Here is a 17,136-nt window from a genome sequence, read left to right as displayed (position 1 = left end):
CAACATCAAAAACGGATGAAAATATCGAAAAAGTAGCTAATGTGATTCCATCTGTCCTTGAGTTCAGTATTCGATCGATTGCTGAAACTGTAGGATTTGATAAAGAGTGCGTAAGGCAAATTTTACATAACCAACTTAACATGAGAAACGTGTGTGCTGAAAAACTTTCACTATCGAACAAAAAGTATCAATTGAAAATGTTTGTACTGACAATTTGAATACGACTGAAGATATCCCATCAACATTGACGAAAAGTATCGATTGAAAATGTTTGTGCTGACAATTCGAATACGACTGAAGGTATCCCATCAACATTCTGCCACGGTAAGTCCGGTCATCCTGACGTGAGTATCTCGTCTGCTCACCTGAGGATGGCCGAACGTCTCTGGGCCGAAATATCGTGGCAGAATGTTGATGGGATCCGGCTGCAAACCAGAAAATTACTGGAAGAAGAAATACGTCGGGGAAATTACAGAAGTCTCGTGATACTAATTTCTTGGAAAGAGTGATAACATGTGACGGATCTTGGTTTTTCACTTATGATCCAGGAACTAAGAGCTAATCCATGCATTGGCAAAAAAAAAAAAAAAAAAAAAAAAAAAATCGAATAGGCAAATCAAGAGTCAAAGCGATGATGATTTTTTTTTCGATATTCACGGAGTTGTGTATCTTCTCTGGTTTCTTGAAGGTGAAACTATTAATCAATATTACCAGCTTGAGGTTCTTGCTGGACTTTCATCTACTTCCCAAGGTCAAATCTGCATTCAAGGGAACAAGATTTCTGTCCGTTGAGTCAGTGAATGGAAAAGCTTGACGCGTCGCCAAGAAGCCCATAGAGGAAGAATTTAAGCACTCTTTCCACGAATGGGGAATTCGCATGGAATGTTGTAGGGGCAGAGGAAGGAAGTATATTGAAGGTGACAAAAACTAAATGTCTTTTTGAAATAAAACTTGTTACAACAATAATCCCGTTATTTTAGAGCCACACTTCGTACACTATGTGATCAAAAGTATCCGGACACCCCCAAAAACACACGTTTTTCATATTAGGTGCGTTGTACTGCCACCTACTGCCAGGTACTCCATATATGCGACCTCAGTAGTCATTAGACATCGTGAGGGAGCAGAATAGGGCGCCCCGCGGAACTCACGGACTTCGAACGTCGTCAGGTGATTGGGTGTCACTTGTGTTATACGTCTTACGCGAGATTTCCACGCTGCTGAACATCCCTAGGTTCACTTTTTCCGATATGATAGTGAAGTGGAAACACGGTACAGTACAAAAGCGTACAGGCCGACCTCGTCTGTTGACTGACAGGTAGCGCCGATAGTTGAAGAGGGTCGTAATGTGTAATAGGCAGACATCTATCCAGACCAACACACAGGAATTCCAAACTGCATCAAGATCCACTGCAACTACTATGACAGTTAGGCGTGAGGTGGGAAAACTTGGATTTCATGGTTGAGCGCTGCTCATAAGTCACACATCACGCCGGTGAATGCCAAACGACGCCTCGCTTGGTGTAAGGAGCGTAATTATTGGTCGATTGAACAGTGGAAAAACGTTGTGTGGAGTGACGAATCACGGTACACAATGTGGCGATCCGATTGCAGGGTGTGGGTACGGCGAATGCCCGGTGAACGTCACCTGCCAGCGTGTGTAGTGCCAACAGTAAAATTCGTAGGCGGTGGTGTTATGGTGTGGTCGTGTTTTTCATGGAAGGGGCTTGTACCCCTTGCTGTTTTGCGTGGCACTATCACAGCACAAGCCTGCACTGATGTTTTAAGCACATTCTTACTTCCCCCTTTTGAAGAGCAATTCAGGGATGGCAACTGCATCTTTCAACACGACCGAGAACCTCTTGATAATGTACGGTCTGTGGCGGAGTGGTTATACGACAGTAACATCCACGTAACGGACTGACCTGCACAGAGTCCTGACCTGAATCCTATAGGACACCTTTGGGATGTTTCTAGAAGTTTGGAAGGTAGGAGACGAGGTACTGGCGGAATTAAAGCTGTGAGGACGGGACGTGAGTCTTGCTTGGGTAGCTCAGTTGGTAGAGCACTTGCCCGCGAAAGGCAAAGGTCCCGAGTTTGAGTCTCGGTCCGGCACACAGTTTTAATCTGCCAGGAAGTTTCAAGTTTCATACCTTTGGGATGTTTTGGAACGCCGACTTCGTGTCAGGCCTCCCCGACCGACGCCGATACCTCTCTTCAGTGCAGCACTTCGTGAAGAATGGGCTGCCATTCCCAAGAAACCTTCCAGCACCTGATTGAACGTATGCCTACGAGAGTGGAAGCTCTCATCAAGGCCAAGGGTGGGCCAACACCATACTGAATTCCAGCATTACCGATTGAGGGCGCCACCAACTTGTAAGTCATTTCCAGCCAGGCGTCCGGATACTTTTGATCGCGTAGTGTATGTCAGCAATTTCCTTTGCCGTCTGACTGAAACTCGTGTATTTTATTTTTGGTAGCTTCTAGGAATACCGCTTCTCGACCGGAGTGCAACAGAGTTCTTCAGATCCATGGTTATCGAAACCATCGAGACCCGTGAAAAGCAAGGCATCGTTCGTCCCGACGTCATCCATTTGCTCATGGAGGCGCGTCGCGGCGAACTGCGCTCAGAAGAAGCGGTCAAGGAGGGAAGCACTGAACCCAAAGGAAAACGTAAGTGCAGATCATCATTGTTCTTAGATGTTTGCTTGACGTATTTGATGCTGCCGACAGAAAAAATTGCTCTGCTTCAGCCTAAATTTTAAATGCTCCATGTATTTTCTGTTCCATTTCTAGATACAACCATCACACAAGAAATATGATTGTAGTTTTTTTGTTGTAGTCATCCGCGGTTATTTACAGTGCATCTAAACATAGCGTTGCCTGATTATTGCTATAATCCGGCAAAAACTCATAGTATCATGTTCTTGTTGCCGGTAATTAAGATTAACTAAAGCTTTATATGAAAAACCGAGAATTGGCCGGGTATTCATTTTGCCAATTTTTTATTCGAAATTCAAGCAAAAAATCAACTGTGTCTGTAGTGTACACTTTCTCTACGCTGCCCGCAGCTGCTTCACGAGGCTACAACGCAATTTTATCAACTTATCTACATCAACGCCTCTTTATAGCCCTAAAGCCGTTTGTGCTTCACCTTTGAATGCTGTCAAAAGCATTCTCAGGTGTCGTGAATTTCCTTAAGTTGACTCGACTATAGGAGTGTCTTAGTGGTAAATAAAAAATGTATTAAAACTTCGTGCATGACGCGGAATTTTTTTACGCGTTTAAGTGTGTCTACGTCTTGCATTATGCATCGTACAATGATATATTTGTGTAGATATGTTCATCGGCACGTGTGGAAACTGCCTGCAAAATCTATTAGGAGTAGAGATAGTAGCACAAATGTAGTAAATTTAAATATCATGCATGATGCGGCAGTTTTTCACGCATCTTTTATGGCGTCGTATCTCCCGAAATATGATAGGGAGGTATTTCTTACTCCTACAGCTATTATTGCCTAACAGTAATGGATATGTGTACCAAGTTTTGTTGAAATCGGTCCAGTGGTTTAAGAAGAAATGTGGACCGTACATCCATTTTTCAAATGGTTTCAAATGGCTCTGAGCACTATGGGACTAAACATCTATGGTCATCAGTCCCCTAGAACTTAGAACTACTTAAACCTAACTAACCTAAGGACATCACACAACACCCAGTCATCACGAGGCCGAGAAAATCCCTGACCCCGCCGGGAATCGAACCCGGGAACCCGGGCGCGGGAAGCGAGAACGCTACCGCACGACCACGAGCTGCGGAATACATCCATTTTTATGCTTGCCTGCCTCAGTCTGTAAAAACGCAAGCTTTATAGGATTGCTTTGTCTGTCTACAACTCTTGACTGTCCGTTCGATTGTTCAGAACCTTTTTCTCAGGAACGAGTTGACGCATCAAGGTCAAATTTACGTCACATATTAAAGTCTATGATCCCTTGACAGCGTAAAATTTTAAGCTTGTAAGTCAGTTCATTTAGAAGATACGGTCATTGGTGTCACGTATTTTCATACCCGAAAACTCATCCTTCAAAACCGATAGGGTAGTTCTTATTGACCTAGGATCAAGAAATTCGGCAAGAACCAAGGTTTCACAGTACAAGTAGGGAAATAATTCGATAATTGTTAATTTGTAACTATACGACACGAAAGGAGATGTTTTTGTCGTTTTTATCAGTTGTCTGACTGTCTGTCCTTATATTAAGCCCCTTTTTCTAAGGAAAAATTTGCCGTATCAAGTTCAAATTTATGTCACATTTTAAGGGCAATGGGCCCGTGGCGGCGTAAAAGTTTTAAGACAGTGCAATCAAAAATATGGTCATTTATGTCGCCCATTTTGATGCTCGAAAACTCACTAATGAAAACCTGTAGAGTAATTCCCGTTGATTTAAAATCATGAAATACTTCTTTTCGCATTTTTAAAATTAAAACATTCTCGAAAGTCTTGGAATCGGTGGCACAGATATCTCGCAGTATCAACGTTGATAACTGGCAAGAATCGTCAATATCCTCGATTCCAGACTGGATAAACTGTCCGTCCGCACACATAATGAAGTCTGTACGAAACCCTGAAACCCCCACTGCGCGTGACCTACTCGCACCTCGCTAATTTTTTAATAATACCGGTGATTATAATTAAACTTTCCCTATTTAAGACGTTGTAACACGAAAACTAATTGCTCTACGGGGACCAGACTTGGTAGTGTTAATGTCAAGGGCATGGGAAAGAGAAATAATGCAAAATCTCTTCAACCGAAACACTTTTAATGTGCTGCTACGGTACATCATATCATTGTATATCGATTCCACTGCTGCTACAAATCGGGCTCAATATGGCGCCCATCAGTGTCCAGAGGAGTCTGAAAGCGCAGGAATGCATCCTGCACAGCAGAACGAAGCACGTCCGCAGGTATTCTGGCTACCCCTCTTGATACGCTGCGCTACAGATCAGAACACGTGCGAATGTTCCCCTGGTGAACCCTGTTCTTTGGGTAGCCCCACAACCAGAAATCACTGGAAGTGAGATCAGGTGATCCACTGATAATTCTATCGTTTCCAAAATATGTTACGGAGAAGCAGGTGAACTTCAGGAGCGATGTGTGGTGGCGCCCCATATGGCATGAAAACTGTTGAGCTCAATGCGTCTCTCTCCTATAGATAGCTATGACATGCTGGCGAAGCATTTCGCAGTAATGCAGGCCAGTCACCCTGCACATCTTTGGGTCCTTGAGCACCATCCTGTTCCAAAAAGAATGGACCAATCATCAATGTAGCCGTGAAGCCACACACTCCATATGGTGACACATTCACTAGACTGAGACACTTCACGCACAATGACTGGAGGTGAAGAGCCCCACATTCGCCAGTTCTGTGTGTTCACCTCACCCTTCAGAGAAAAATCAGCTTCGTCTGTCCGCAGCATGGTCCAGGAACAGCCCTCCTCAAGTTCAATCCTTGCGAGAAAGAGGAGAGCGAAGTCAACATGTCGTTGTGCTTCCTGTGGTGCAATCTGCTGAGAATCGTTCGAAGCACCTTCCGTACAGTGGACCACGGGATGTTCAACTGTCGGGACACGGCACCCCAACTGCCTGGCGATCGGGAATTGCCCGCAGCACTGTCTGCTGTAGCGACAGCGAGTTCATCAGGAGCCACCTGCGGTGCAACCGGTCGTCGGCCTCCTTCCTGAAGCGACGCCCAGTTCTCAAAGTGAATCGAACTTCTTCATCGTGCTCTTCACAGCAGGTGGAGAAACAGGACCCTTCCGTAATCCTTCCAACCGGCGATATTCTCGAAGTGCAGCTGCGGCATTACTGTTGTTTTGATAACAGAGCTTCACCAATAATGCCCTGCTCCTTTTGTCCAAGCTCGTGTTGACTCATCAACGAGTGCACTGATACTGGTCAGGTGTGTGAGACTGTGAATCACCTGGTAGACATAGTTGGAATTGGACGTTGGCGCTGTGACGCATGGAAATCATGCACTCCACATTCTGGACATACTAATATTTGCTGTAAAATTATATCATTAGTGGATGTTCATTAATCTCAGACTTTCTTCCTGTATTATTGACTCGCGAGTGTGCTTACGTCGTTCGTCCATGCCTCACGCCCTGAGTGTGTTTACATTTTGCGGCTTGCAGTTGCAGCTGTAGCGGTTACAAAGCTAAGTACTGACGAAGTTATTTGTGCACTGTTAGACAGTTACTAAATTTAATAGTTTTCAGCCGCGGTCCCTGCTGTTTGGGGCGAAATACCGATTTAATAAACATTTGGGAACGTTCGATCGCTGTGTTTTTTAGTTTTCTGTGCGTTGCACTCGTTTAGTAAATTTCGTGCTTTAGTTTTCAGATGAAGTTTCTTATTATTTCTAGTCAAATATGTCAGTAAAATTTTCATTCACTGTTTTAACTTCGTTGAGAGTCCCAATGGCCGCTTGAATTTTTGGTTTTACCTAATAATTTTGTGAAGTTTCGTTGGTATTGGTATTACTTGTGGTTTAGTAGTATAAATAAAAGTAGGTGCTTTTTAAGTAGAGAGAGAATTTGGACACCGCTATTGTTAGTTCTATAAATAGTTCTACTGGTGTAACTGAACTTACGTAACGTAGACATTTAGTTTTTTTCACTAACTGTAAAATTTTACCATGAGTGAGAAGTGTGGGCTCTCTCGTAGGTTTGTGAGTAGTGGATTACGATGTGGGATTTGTTCTAAGTATTTTCATTGGGGAGAGTGCAGTGGGGAAGCCAGTGGGCATTCTAGCGAGATCCTCTCCTGGGAATACAGAATCTGTAGTAGAAATAAGTTGACAGAGGAGCAAGAGCGTAAGATCTGTGCCATAGATTTGACGGTAGAGGTGTGGACCAGCAGTTGTAGGAAGTGTTGCGGTGTGAGTGCCAGGTCACCAGCGTTGTGAAACCTAGTGCAGGGTTGGCTCGGGTGACTGACAGCATAGGGGAGCTATGCACGAATTTTACGAAGGAGGGTCAGATAGCGATAGTGGGTGGAGCATGGAATAGTGTTGATAGGGACGGCAATACGATTTAAGTGGTCACCTGGTAAAGATAGTTTCTCAAACTGGTGGCACTAACGTGCATTTCGTGCAACTGTTTCGGGGTAATCGTTGGCCTCGCATTTACATGGGGTAGGAGAAGACACTGATAGCAGAGGACATGGGTCACATCTCAGTGATGCCAGTTGGGTCCATCAGTAGATCGGGTTTCACTGGGCATGGCATGCACCTCGGTAGATATGGGAAGGGGAGGCTGGCAAAGCTTATATGTGACAGTGTAGTGAGTGGTGGTGGGATCACTCATCGAAAAATTCCTATAGGAGTTGGTGTTAGAGCTGCACCTTTTGTAGATTGAATTCAGCTGATAGGTGAACCTGCTTAAAGCCCTCTAACTAAGGGCTCACCTTCAGAGGACGTAATGTTTCCAAGTAGAGAAGGAATTAGCATATTTCATCAAAATAACAAGTATTATAGATAAAGTCAGTGAACTGCTTACAGATGTTGACTCTGAGATTATTGGTATGTCGGAGCACCACTAAAATAATTTGACAATTCAGAGGCTTCCTTTACCAGCATACAGATTAGTTGGCTGTTTTTCAAGTTTTTCAAGGAGTTCCTTCCAGTGTGGGGGAGTGACCATGTACCTAAAAAAACAGTATTCCATGTCAGCCAATAGATGTATCACGACACTGCACTGAACAGATATTTGAATGTTCTGCAGGGGCAGTTGAATTTAGTGAAACTAAACTTCTAATTTCTGCTCAAGCTAGAGAGGGTTCTTGATTCATTTTATAGAATGTACCAGAAATTAGTTATATGTGGTGACTTCAATATTAATTTTGTATGTGATGGTGCTCCCCATGAATAATGGACCTTGCCATTGGTGGGGATACTTAAGTGCCTCAGCGATACAGATAGCCATACCGTAGGTCCAACCACAACGGAGGGGTATCTGTTCAGAGCCCAGACAAACGTGTGGTTCCTGAAGAGGGGCAGCAGCCTTTTCAGTAGTTGCAGGGGCAACAGTCTGGATGATTGACTGATCTGGCCTTGAAACACTAACCAAAACGGCCTTGCTGTGCTGGTACTGCGAACGGCTGAAAGCAAAGGGAAAACAACAGCCGTAATTTTTCCCAAGGGCATGCAGCTTTACTGTATGATTAAAACACGATGGAGTCCTCTTGGGTAAAATATTCCAGAGGTAAAATAGTCCCCTATTCTGATCTCTGGGCGGGGACTACTCAGGAGGACGTTATAAGGAGAAATAAAACTGGCGTTCTACGGGTCGGAGCGTGGAGTGTCAGATCCCTCAATCGGGCAGGTAGGTTAGAAAATTTAAAAAGGGAAATATATAGGTTAAAGTTAGATATAGTGGGAATTAGTGAAGTTCGGGTGGCAGGAGGAACAAGACTTCTGGTCAGGTGAATAAAGGGCTATAAATACAAAATCAAATAGGGGTAATGCAAGAGTAGGTTTAATGTTGGATAAAATAATAGGAATGCAGGTAAGCTACTACAAACAGCATAGTGAACGCAATATTGTGGCCAAGATAGATACGAAGCCCACGCCTACCACAGTAGTACAAGTTTATATGCCAACTAGCTCCGCAAATGAGGAAGAGATTGATGAAATGTATCATGAGATAAAATAAATTATTCAGACAGTGAACGGTGATGAAAATTTAATAGTCATGGGTGACTGGAATTCGATAGTAGGAAAAGGAAGAGAAGGAAATGTAGTAGGTGATAATGGTATTCAAGGTCGACTGTATAAAGTCAGTTCGTAGTAAAAATATTTCTGTTACTGACAAATCAGATATATGTACAGTATTTAGCAATCATTTTCTGAGCATTGCTGGTGAATTAAAGAAAAATTGAGTTTCACAGGAAATCTTATAACTCTCTTGGCAAATGCCTTTCCGAGATGGATGTCTGAAATACTCCTCTGTGATACAGACAAGGGGGAGATTGAGCCAATACTTAAATCACTGAAGAATCTCATGGATATGGTGGAGTGCCTAGCAGAACATGAAAGTACTGTGCTGCACATGTTAGCCCTGTATTTAGCCACATTTGTAATTTTTCCTTTAGGAATGGCCAGTTCCCTAAACGATTAAAGTTCTCAATAGTAAAGCCGCTTTATTAAAAGGGAGAAAGAGATAATGTAGACAATTTTGAACCTATTTCTATTCCATCAGTGTTTGCTTAAGTTATTTAAACGGTTGTCTGTGTAAGGATAACTGATCATTTTATATCACACGATTTGCTATCAAATGAAGAGTTCGGGTTTAAAAGGCTTATCTCTGTGAGATAGTGGATGGGTTAAACAAAAGGTTTCGAACGCTAGGCATATTTTTTGGTTTAACTAAGGAGTTGGATTGTGTTGATCACAAAACATTGCTCCAGGAGCTGGACCATTACGGAATATATATTAAAAATGAAGAAATTCCTCCAGCTGTATTTAAGGTGTCGATTTTATTTTGGCAACTAGTTTCAACGGTGTAACAACGTCATCTTCAGGCCCATATACTTGACGCCAACTGCGTAAGCTGATACTAGAAGTCAGTGTTGAGATACGGACGTGCTCCGTGTGGAAGGTGGTTAGACTAACCAAGTAAGAATGTAGGGAAATCAGTTAAGAGAAAGAAAGTGTTGTTGTTAGGTAGTTCCCATCGAAGTGGTGTTGGCCAACTTTTGCAGGATGAACTAGGATCAGAAATCCAGGTCACAATTCTTTTTTAAACCTAGTGCTGGTTTGGAGCAGGTGACAGAGGATTTAGAATAACTTTGCAGAGATTTCACTGGTTATAGCGGGTCAGCCAGGTAATAATATTGACAGAGATCCTGGGTGAAGTATAGAGTGTGACCTGGCAAAGGTTGCATCTGCATCGAAGCATACTAGTGCTGAGTTTGTATCTGTTCTTGGGTGCCATGACCGACCTCATGAGAACTCTTCCATCAAGAGAGTTGATTTGGAGTTGGAACGGTTGATAATGTCGGGTGCAGAGTCACGCATTTGTGTGGTTCCTGTTGATTCTCTCAATAGCTGGGATTATACAAGGCATGGTCTTCACCTCAACAGGAAAGGCTGACTGTGAAAATAGCAGGAAAGTTAAGGGGGGGGGGGGGGGTGAGGCACTGTCATACGTGATAAAATACCAGTGGTTATAGGGTTCAGAAAAGACCCTTTTTTAGGGTAGGGAGGACAGAAAGAAACCAAATTTTAAAACACGTTACGACTGAGACAAACCTTCAGTTTGAGAAAGAAACCAAAAAACCTAATTCTAGCTTATTACATCAGCATAAACAGCTATAGGTTAAGAATTTTCAACAATCAGCAGAAATTTCAACTGTACCCAATTTTAACGCAGTCAATGTGAAATGTCAGCTATCTTTATTGTTTCAAAACATTCGAGGACTGAGAAATAAGTTTAATGAATTAATTATCTGCATAGATGAATTAGAGTCCTCAAACCCAGCTGACATAATCTGCCTCTCTGAACATCATGTTATCACTAGTATAGAACTTTTAAGTGTTATAGAATTTAGATTATCTCACTTTTGTAGAGCAAAAATGGAGAAAGGAGGAATTTTCACATTCATCAGGAACTGTCATAAATTTAAGAACGTAGACATTCATAAATTTTGCCTAGAACAGCATACCGAAGCATGTGCAACAGAAGTAGAATGCCACAAAAAATCCTTTATACTATTAAGAGTATATTGCGCACCTGCAGGTAACTTTAATCTGTTCATAAACCACCTTGAAGCTGTACTGGCCCATTTAATAACCAAAAACAAAGATGGGGTGGTTGAGGGTGACTTCAGTGTATATTTCCTTAAAGACTCTCCCAATAAGAACTTATTTGAGTTAGTAACACTATGATTCCACTTAATTCCCACTGTGAAGTTCCCCACTAGGGTAGCCAATTACTTACAAACAGATATTGATAATATCTTTATAGAAAAGTCCAATGAATAAAATTATATTACAAAACCGATAGCCAATGCCCTCTCAGACCATGACATGCAGTTCCTTCTCTTAAATGTTAATACTGAACAGGATATAAAATCTGTTAAATCTGAGCTCAAGATGGTTCATTACTTTAGGATACTCCTCAGAGACATTCACTGGAATGACGTTTACAGTGCTCATGGCATGAATGAAAAATATAACACTTTTGCTAATAAAGTGCTTACCTTATTCGAACACTGTTTTCCCGCAAAACTAACCAAAGTTAGAGCAAAGTCTACAAAGAAGCCATGGATTACTCGAGGAATAGGGGTATCTTGTAAAACAAAAAGAAAACTGTATCTGTCAATCCAAAACAGTTCTGATGGTGATGCTATAGCACATTACAAGAAATACTGCATCATATTAAACACTGTAATATGGACTTCAAAGCAAATATATTACAAGGAAAAGATAGTCATATCAGATAACAAAATAAAGACAATATGGCATATAGTGAAGGAGGAGACTGGTAGAACCAGAAATGAAGAGGGACAGATAGCATTAAGAGTAAATGATACATTAGTGACAGATGTGTATTGTATTGCAGAACTTTTTAACGATGTGGTTGTTAGGTTCTGTAGATGCTGCTACGGAATACCTCAGACCAGACATTTCAAGTAACTTCCATAATATGAATTTGACCCTCACTACCCCAGCAGAAGTAATGTCCATCATATCGTCGTTAAAATCAAAAACATCTAGTGGGTATGATGAAATATCAACAAAGTTAATTAAAGAATGTCATTCTGAGTTAAGTAACATATTAAGCTATTTGTGTAACCAGTCGTTTATCAGTGGAATATTTCCCGAATGGTTGAATATGCTGAAGTTAAGCCACTGTTTAAGAAGGGAGATAAAGAAATAGTATCAAATTTACGCCCAGTTTCACTTTTGTCTGCATTCTCAAAAAATTTAAAGAAGGTAATGTACAATCGGCTTTTTAACCATTTTATCACAAATAACACACTGTCAAAGTCGCAGTTCGGATTTCTAATGTGTTCTGACATTGAGAAGGCTAACTACACTTACAGTGAAAATGTAATTAATTCATTAGACAAAGAATTGCAGCCAACTTTTATATTTTGTGATCTGTCAAAGGCATTTGACTGTGTAAATTACAATATCCCTTTAAATTAATTAGAATATTATGGTGTAACACGAAATGCTGCAAAATTCAAATCTTATATCTCTGGCAGGAAACAAAAGGTGTTACTAGGAAAGAGACATGTATTAAGCTATCCGGCATCATCTAAATGGGAACTAATGACATATAGGGTCCCACAAGGTTCCATCTTAGGGCTGTTACCTTTTCTTGTGTATATCAATGACCTTTATCAGTAACATTACTAGATGCCAAAATTGTTTTGTTTGCTGATGATACAAACATTGCAATAAAAAACAATCGAAGCAAAGTCTTAGAAATATCGGCTGATAAAATATTTGTGCACATTAATCACTGGTTCTTAGCGAATTCTTTGCCACTAAACTTTGAAAAAAACACACTACATGCAGTTCAGAACTTGTAAGGGATTTCCCACGAGTGTATGCCTAAAATACAATGAGCAGCAGATAGAAGAAGTGGACAGAGTTAAATTCTTGGGATTACAGCTTGATAATAAATTCAGCTGGGAGGAGCACACCACAGAACTGTTGAAGCGTCTTAACAAATCTCTGTGTGCAATGCAAATTGTGTCAGACATAGGAGATACGAAAATCAAAAAGCTGGCATACTATGCTTACTTTCTTGCCTTTATGTCGTATGTGATTATTTTTTGGGGTAATTCATCAAGCTAAGCTAAAGTGCAATAAGAGTTGTATGTGGTGTGAACTCAAGAGGATCCTGCAGAAGCCTGTTTAGGGAACTTGGGATAGTAACTACTGCTGCCCAATATATTTATTCCTTAATGAAATTTGTCATTAAAAATATATGACTTTTTCAAACCAACAGCTCAATACATGGGATCAGTACTAGAAATAAGAATAATCTTCACAAGGATTTAAAGTCACTTACTCTTGTACAAAAAGGTGTGCATTATTCAGGAACATACATCTTCAATAACTTGCAGCAGCCATAAAAGGCTTAACAACCAATGAAATTCAGTTTAAGAGAAGCCTTAAGGATTTATTGATGGCCAGTGCAGTAATGTGTTCATTGTAAATAAGTGTGTATGTGTATGTGTGTGTGTGTGTGTGTGTGTGTGTGTGTGTGTGTGTGTGTAACTTGTGCACCATTTCAGTTGTAACCTTCCCGTATACAAAAATTTCCAGTACAAAATTGATTGAGAATTAAAACTGATAAATTTTGGACCTAAGCAGCGCTACGTCTTGGTCCTGTGAAATCAACCTGAATAAGCTGAAAAATTCTTACCTCATAATGGTGTCACCAGATAACGCTGTCTATATATTTGCTCCTAAATGGCACAGCTTAGTGCAATGCTGGCCTATCTACTACTACTGAACATCATTTGAGATTTGCATTGCTAGAAAAAAAACTGACTTTGCTTGTTGACACAGCTGCATAGCTGGTCCTCTGATTATTAAACAACACATGACTATGATGTGGGAAAATTTGTAAAATATTTAAATTCAGGTAAATGACTGGTAAGAAATTATGTTCTGAAAAACCTTATTGTTGAAAACATTCCTACAAACCATTACATAAAAAGTTGAACATTACAAGCCTGACTTAATTAGTTCTGAGGAATCACCAAAAGATTGAAACAAATTCGTATTAACATGTCAGACAACAAATTTAAGTATGCGCATGGCGATGAAGAACAATAAAGTTTACCTTACACTACATGGCAATGAACTGCGCTGCACAAGCGGCGACAGCTATTGCCCTTACATGGCTAGTGAAACGTCCCCTTTGAACAATTATACATGACTGTCCTTAAACTGACATACAATATTTTTAGCGCAACGCAATCTGACTTTCAAAAATCCCTGCAAAAGAATGGCCCTGAGTAACATTAAACTATACCTTTCAGAAATCACTTACCTCACAAAAACCTTCATTACTTGAACTACTGCAGTACAGCGAGCGCCACTACTGCCAGCTAAATAAAAGATTCAAACTACGGAAGGCACTAACTACTGATAGGGATAGTTAGCAAATGATAGATATTAATAGAGAACAAACAATGTATTTACCTTGATAGTCATAATATATATAGCAGTTCATGACAAATTACAAAACTCCGCCATCTCTCTCCCCACATCCACCACTGCTGGCGGCTCACCTCCAACTGCGCAACGCTACGCGCTGTTCACAGCCCAGCTGCCGCTGCCCAACACTACAATGGCAGACAACAATGCAAACTAGACACAGACTGCACACAGCACAGCCAGTGATTTTTCATATAGAGCGCTACGTGGCGTTACCAATAAGAAAACATAAACAGCCTACTTACACTAGCAACTGTACCGTAGCGGTGAGCCACTACGACTGCACCGTAGCAGTGAACTATTGCGACTGCTCCATAAGAACGAACTATTGCGACCGCTCTGTAGGAGCGAGCGATTATTACTGCTGCCGACATTGCTCTGACCTCCAATTCTATTGCAGCAGAGATGTTTTATATCGCAGGCAGCGCGTGAGCAATACATCGAAATTACGTTTGCTCCAGTAGGGCAGTCAACAAAAAACCTCTTATACAGGGTGTTACAAAAAGGTACGGCCAAACTTTCAGGAAAGATTCCTCACACACAAATAAAGAAAAGATGTTATGTGGACATGTGTCCGGAAACGCTTAATTTCCATGATAGAGCTCATTTTAGTTTCGTCAGTATGTACTGTACTTCCTCGATTCACCGCCAGTTGGCCCAATTGAAGGAACGTAATGTTGACTTCGGTGCTTGTGTTGACATGCGACTCACTGCACTACAGTACTAGCATCAAGCACATCAGTACGTAGCATCAAGAGGTTAGCGTTCATCACGAGCGTGGTTTTGCAGTCAGTGCAATGTTTACAAATGCGGACTTGGCAGATGCCGATTTCATGTATGGATTAGCACGGGGCAGTAGCCGTGGCGCGGTACGTTTGTATCGAGACAGATTTCCACAACGAAGGTGTCCCGACAGGAAGACGTTCGAAGCAATTGATCGGCGTCTTAGTGAGCACGGAACATTCCAGCCTATGACTCGCAACTGGGGAAGACCTAGAACGACGAGGACACCTGCAATGGACGAGGCAATTCTTCGTGCAGTTGACGATAACCCTAATGTCAGCGTTAGAGAAGTTGCTGCTGTACAAGGTAACGTTGACCACGTCACTGTATGGAGTGTGCTACGGGAGAACCAGTTGTTTCCGTACCATGTACAGTGTGTGCAGGCACTATCAGCAGCTGATTGGCCTCCACAGGTACACGTCTCCGAATGGTTCATCCAACGATGTGTCAATCTTCATTTCAGTGCAAATGTTCTCTTACGGATGAGGCTTCATTCCAACGTGATAAAATTGTAAATTTTCACAGTCAACATGTGTGGGCTGACGAGAATCCGCACGCAATTTTGCAATCACGTCATCAACACAGATTTTCTGTGAACGTTTGGGCAGGCATTGTTGGTGATGTCTTGATTGGGCCCCATGTTCTCCCACCTACACTCAATGGAGCACGCTATCATGATTTCATACGGGATACTCTACCTGTGCTGCTAGAACATGTGCCTTCACAAGTACGACACAACATGTGGTTCATGCACGATGGAGCTCCTGCACATTTCAGTCAAAGTGTTCGTACGCTTCTCAACAACAGATTCGGTGACCGATGGATTGGTAGAGGCGGACCAATTCCGTGGCCTCCACGCTCTCCTGACCTCAACCCTCTTGACTTTCATTTATGGGAGCATTTGAAAGCTCTTGTCTACGCAACCCCGGTACCAAATGTAGAGACTCTTTGTGCTCGTATTGTGGACGGCTGTGATACAATACGCCATTCTCCAGGGCTGCATCAGCGCATCAGGGATTCCTTGTGACGGAGGGTGGATGCATGTATCCTCGCTAACGGAGAACATTTTGAACATTTCCTGTAACAAAGTGTGATGTCACGCTGGTACGTTCTGTTACTGTGTGTTTCCATTCCATGATTAATGTGATTTGAAGAGATGTAATAAAATGAGCTCTAACATGAAAAGTAAGCGCCGGCCGAAGTGGCCGCGCGGTTCTGGCGCTGCAGTCTGGAACCGCGAGACCGCTACGGTCGCAGGTTCGAATCCTGCCTCGGGCATGGATGTGTGTGATGTCCTTAGGTTAGTTAGGTTTAACTAGTTCTAAGTTCTAGGGGACTAATGACCTCAGCAGTTGAGTCCCATAGTGCTCAGAGCCAGCCATGAAAAGTAAGCGTTTCCGGACACATGTCCACGTAACATATTTTCTTTCTTTGTGTGTGAGGAATGTTTCCTGAAAGTTTGGCCGTACCTTTCTGTAACATCCTGTATAATGGACCCCTTACACAGTGCAGTAATGTGTTCATTGTAAATAAGTATTGTAGTAGTTATGTTATATGTTCATTACCTTATAAATAAAAAGACATGTTTTCTAAATTTTAAATTCAGTGCATTAATGCGATCTTAGTATAGAATGTTTGTAATGCCATCCCTGCTTAGTCATTTTGCACTTCGTCTCTATCTCATTTTTGAGACGTTTGTATTCCTTTTTGCCTGCTTCATTTACTGCATTTCTGTATTTTCTCCTTTCATCAATTAAATTCAGTATCTCTTCTGTTACACAAGGATTTCTATTAGCCCTCGTCTTTTAGCCTACTTGATCCTCTGCTGCCTTTACTATTTCATCTCTGAAAGTTACCTATTCTTCTTCTACGGTATTTCTTTCCCCCGTTGTTGTCAATCGTTCCCTAATGCTCTCTCTGAAACTCTCTACAACCTCTAGATATTCCAGTTTATCCAGGTCCCATCTCCTTAAATTCCTACCTTTTTGCGGTTTCTTCAGTTTTAATCCACAGTTCTTTACCAATAGATTGTTGTCAGAGGCCACATCTGCCCCAGAAAATGACTTAGAATTTAAAACCTGGTTCCTAAATCTCTGTATTACCATTATATAA

General features: G+C 41.7%; 1 protein-coding gene across 1 annotated transcript in view; it reads left to right on the top strand.

Annotated features, from left to right (window-relative positions):
- Positions 1 to 17,136, top strand: part of LOC126458633 (cytochrome P450 9e2-like) — a 77,288-nt gene that overhangs the window by 27,527 nt on the left and 32,625 nt on the right. Inside the window, exon 5 of the mRNA XM_050095801.1 lies at positions 2,481 to 2,673. Coding sequence (XP_049951758.1) covers positions 2,481 to 2,673 — 193 coding nt within the window. The remainder of the gene's footprint in view (positions 1 to 2,480; positions 2,674 to 17,136) is intronic.

The sequence above is a fragment of the Schistocerca serialis genome, chromosome 2, assembly GCF_023864345.2.
Source record: "Schistocerca serialis cubense isolate TAMUIC-IGC-003099 chromosome 2, iqSchSeri2.2, whole genome shotgun sequence".
NCBI lineage: Eukaryota > Metazoa > Arthropoda > Insecta > Orthoptera > Acrididae > Schistocerca > Schistocerca serialis.
Note: the sequence above shows the minus strand (reverse complement) of the source record. Positions and strands in the feature narration are given on the sequence as shown.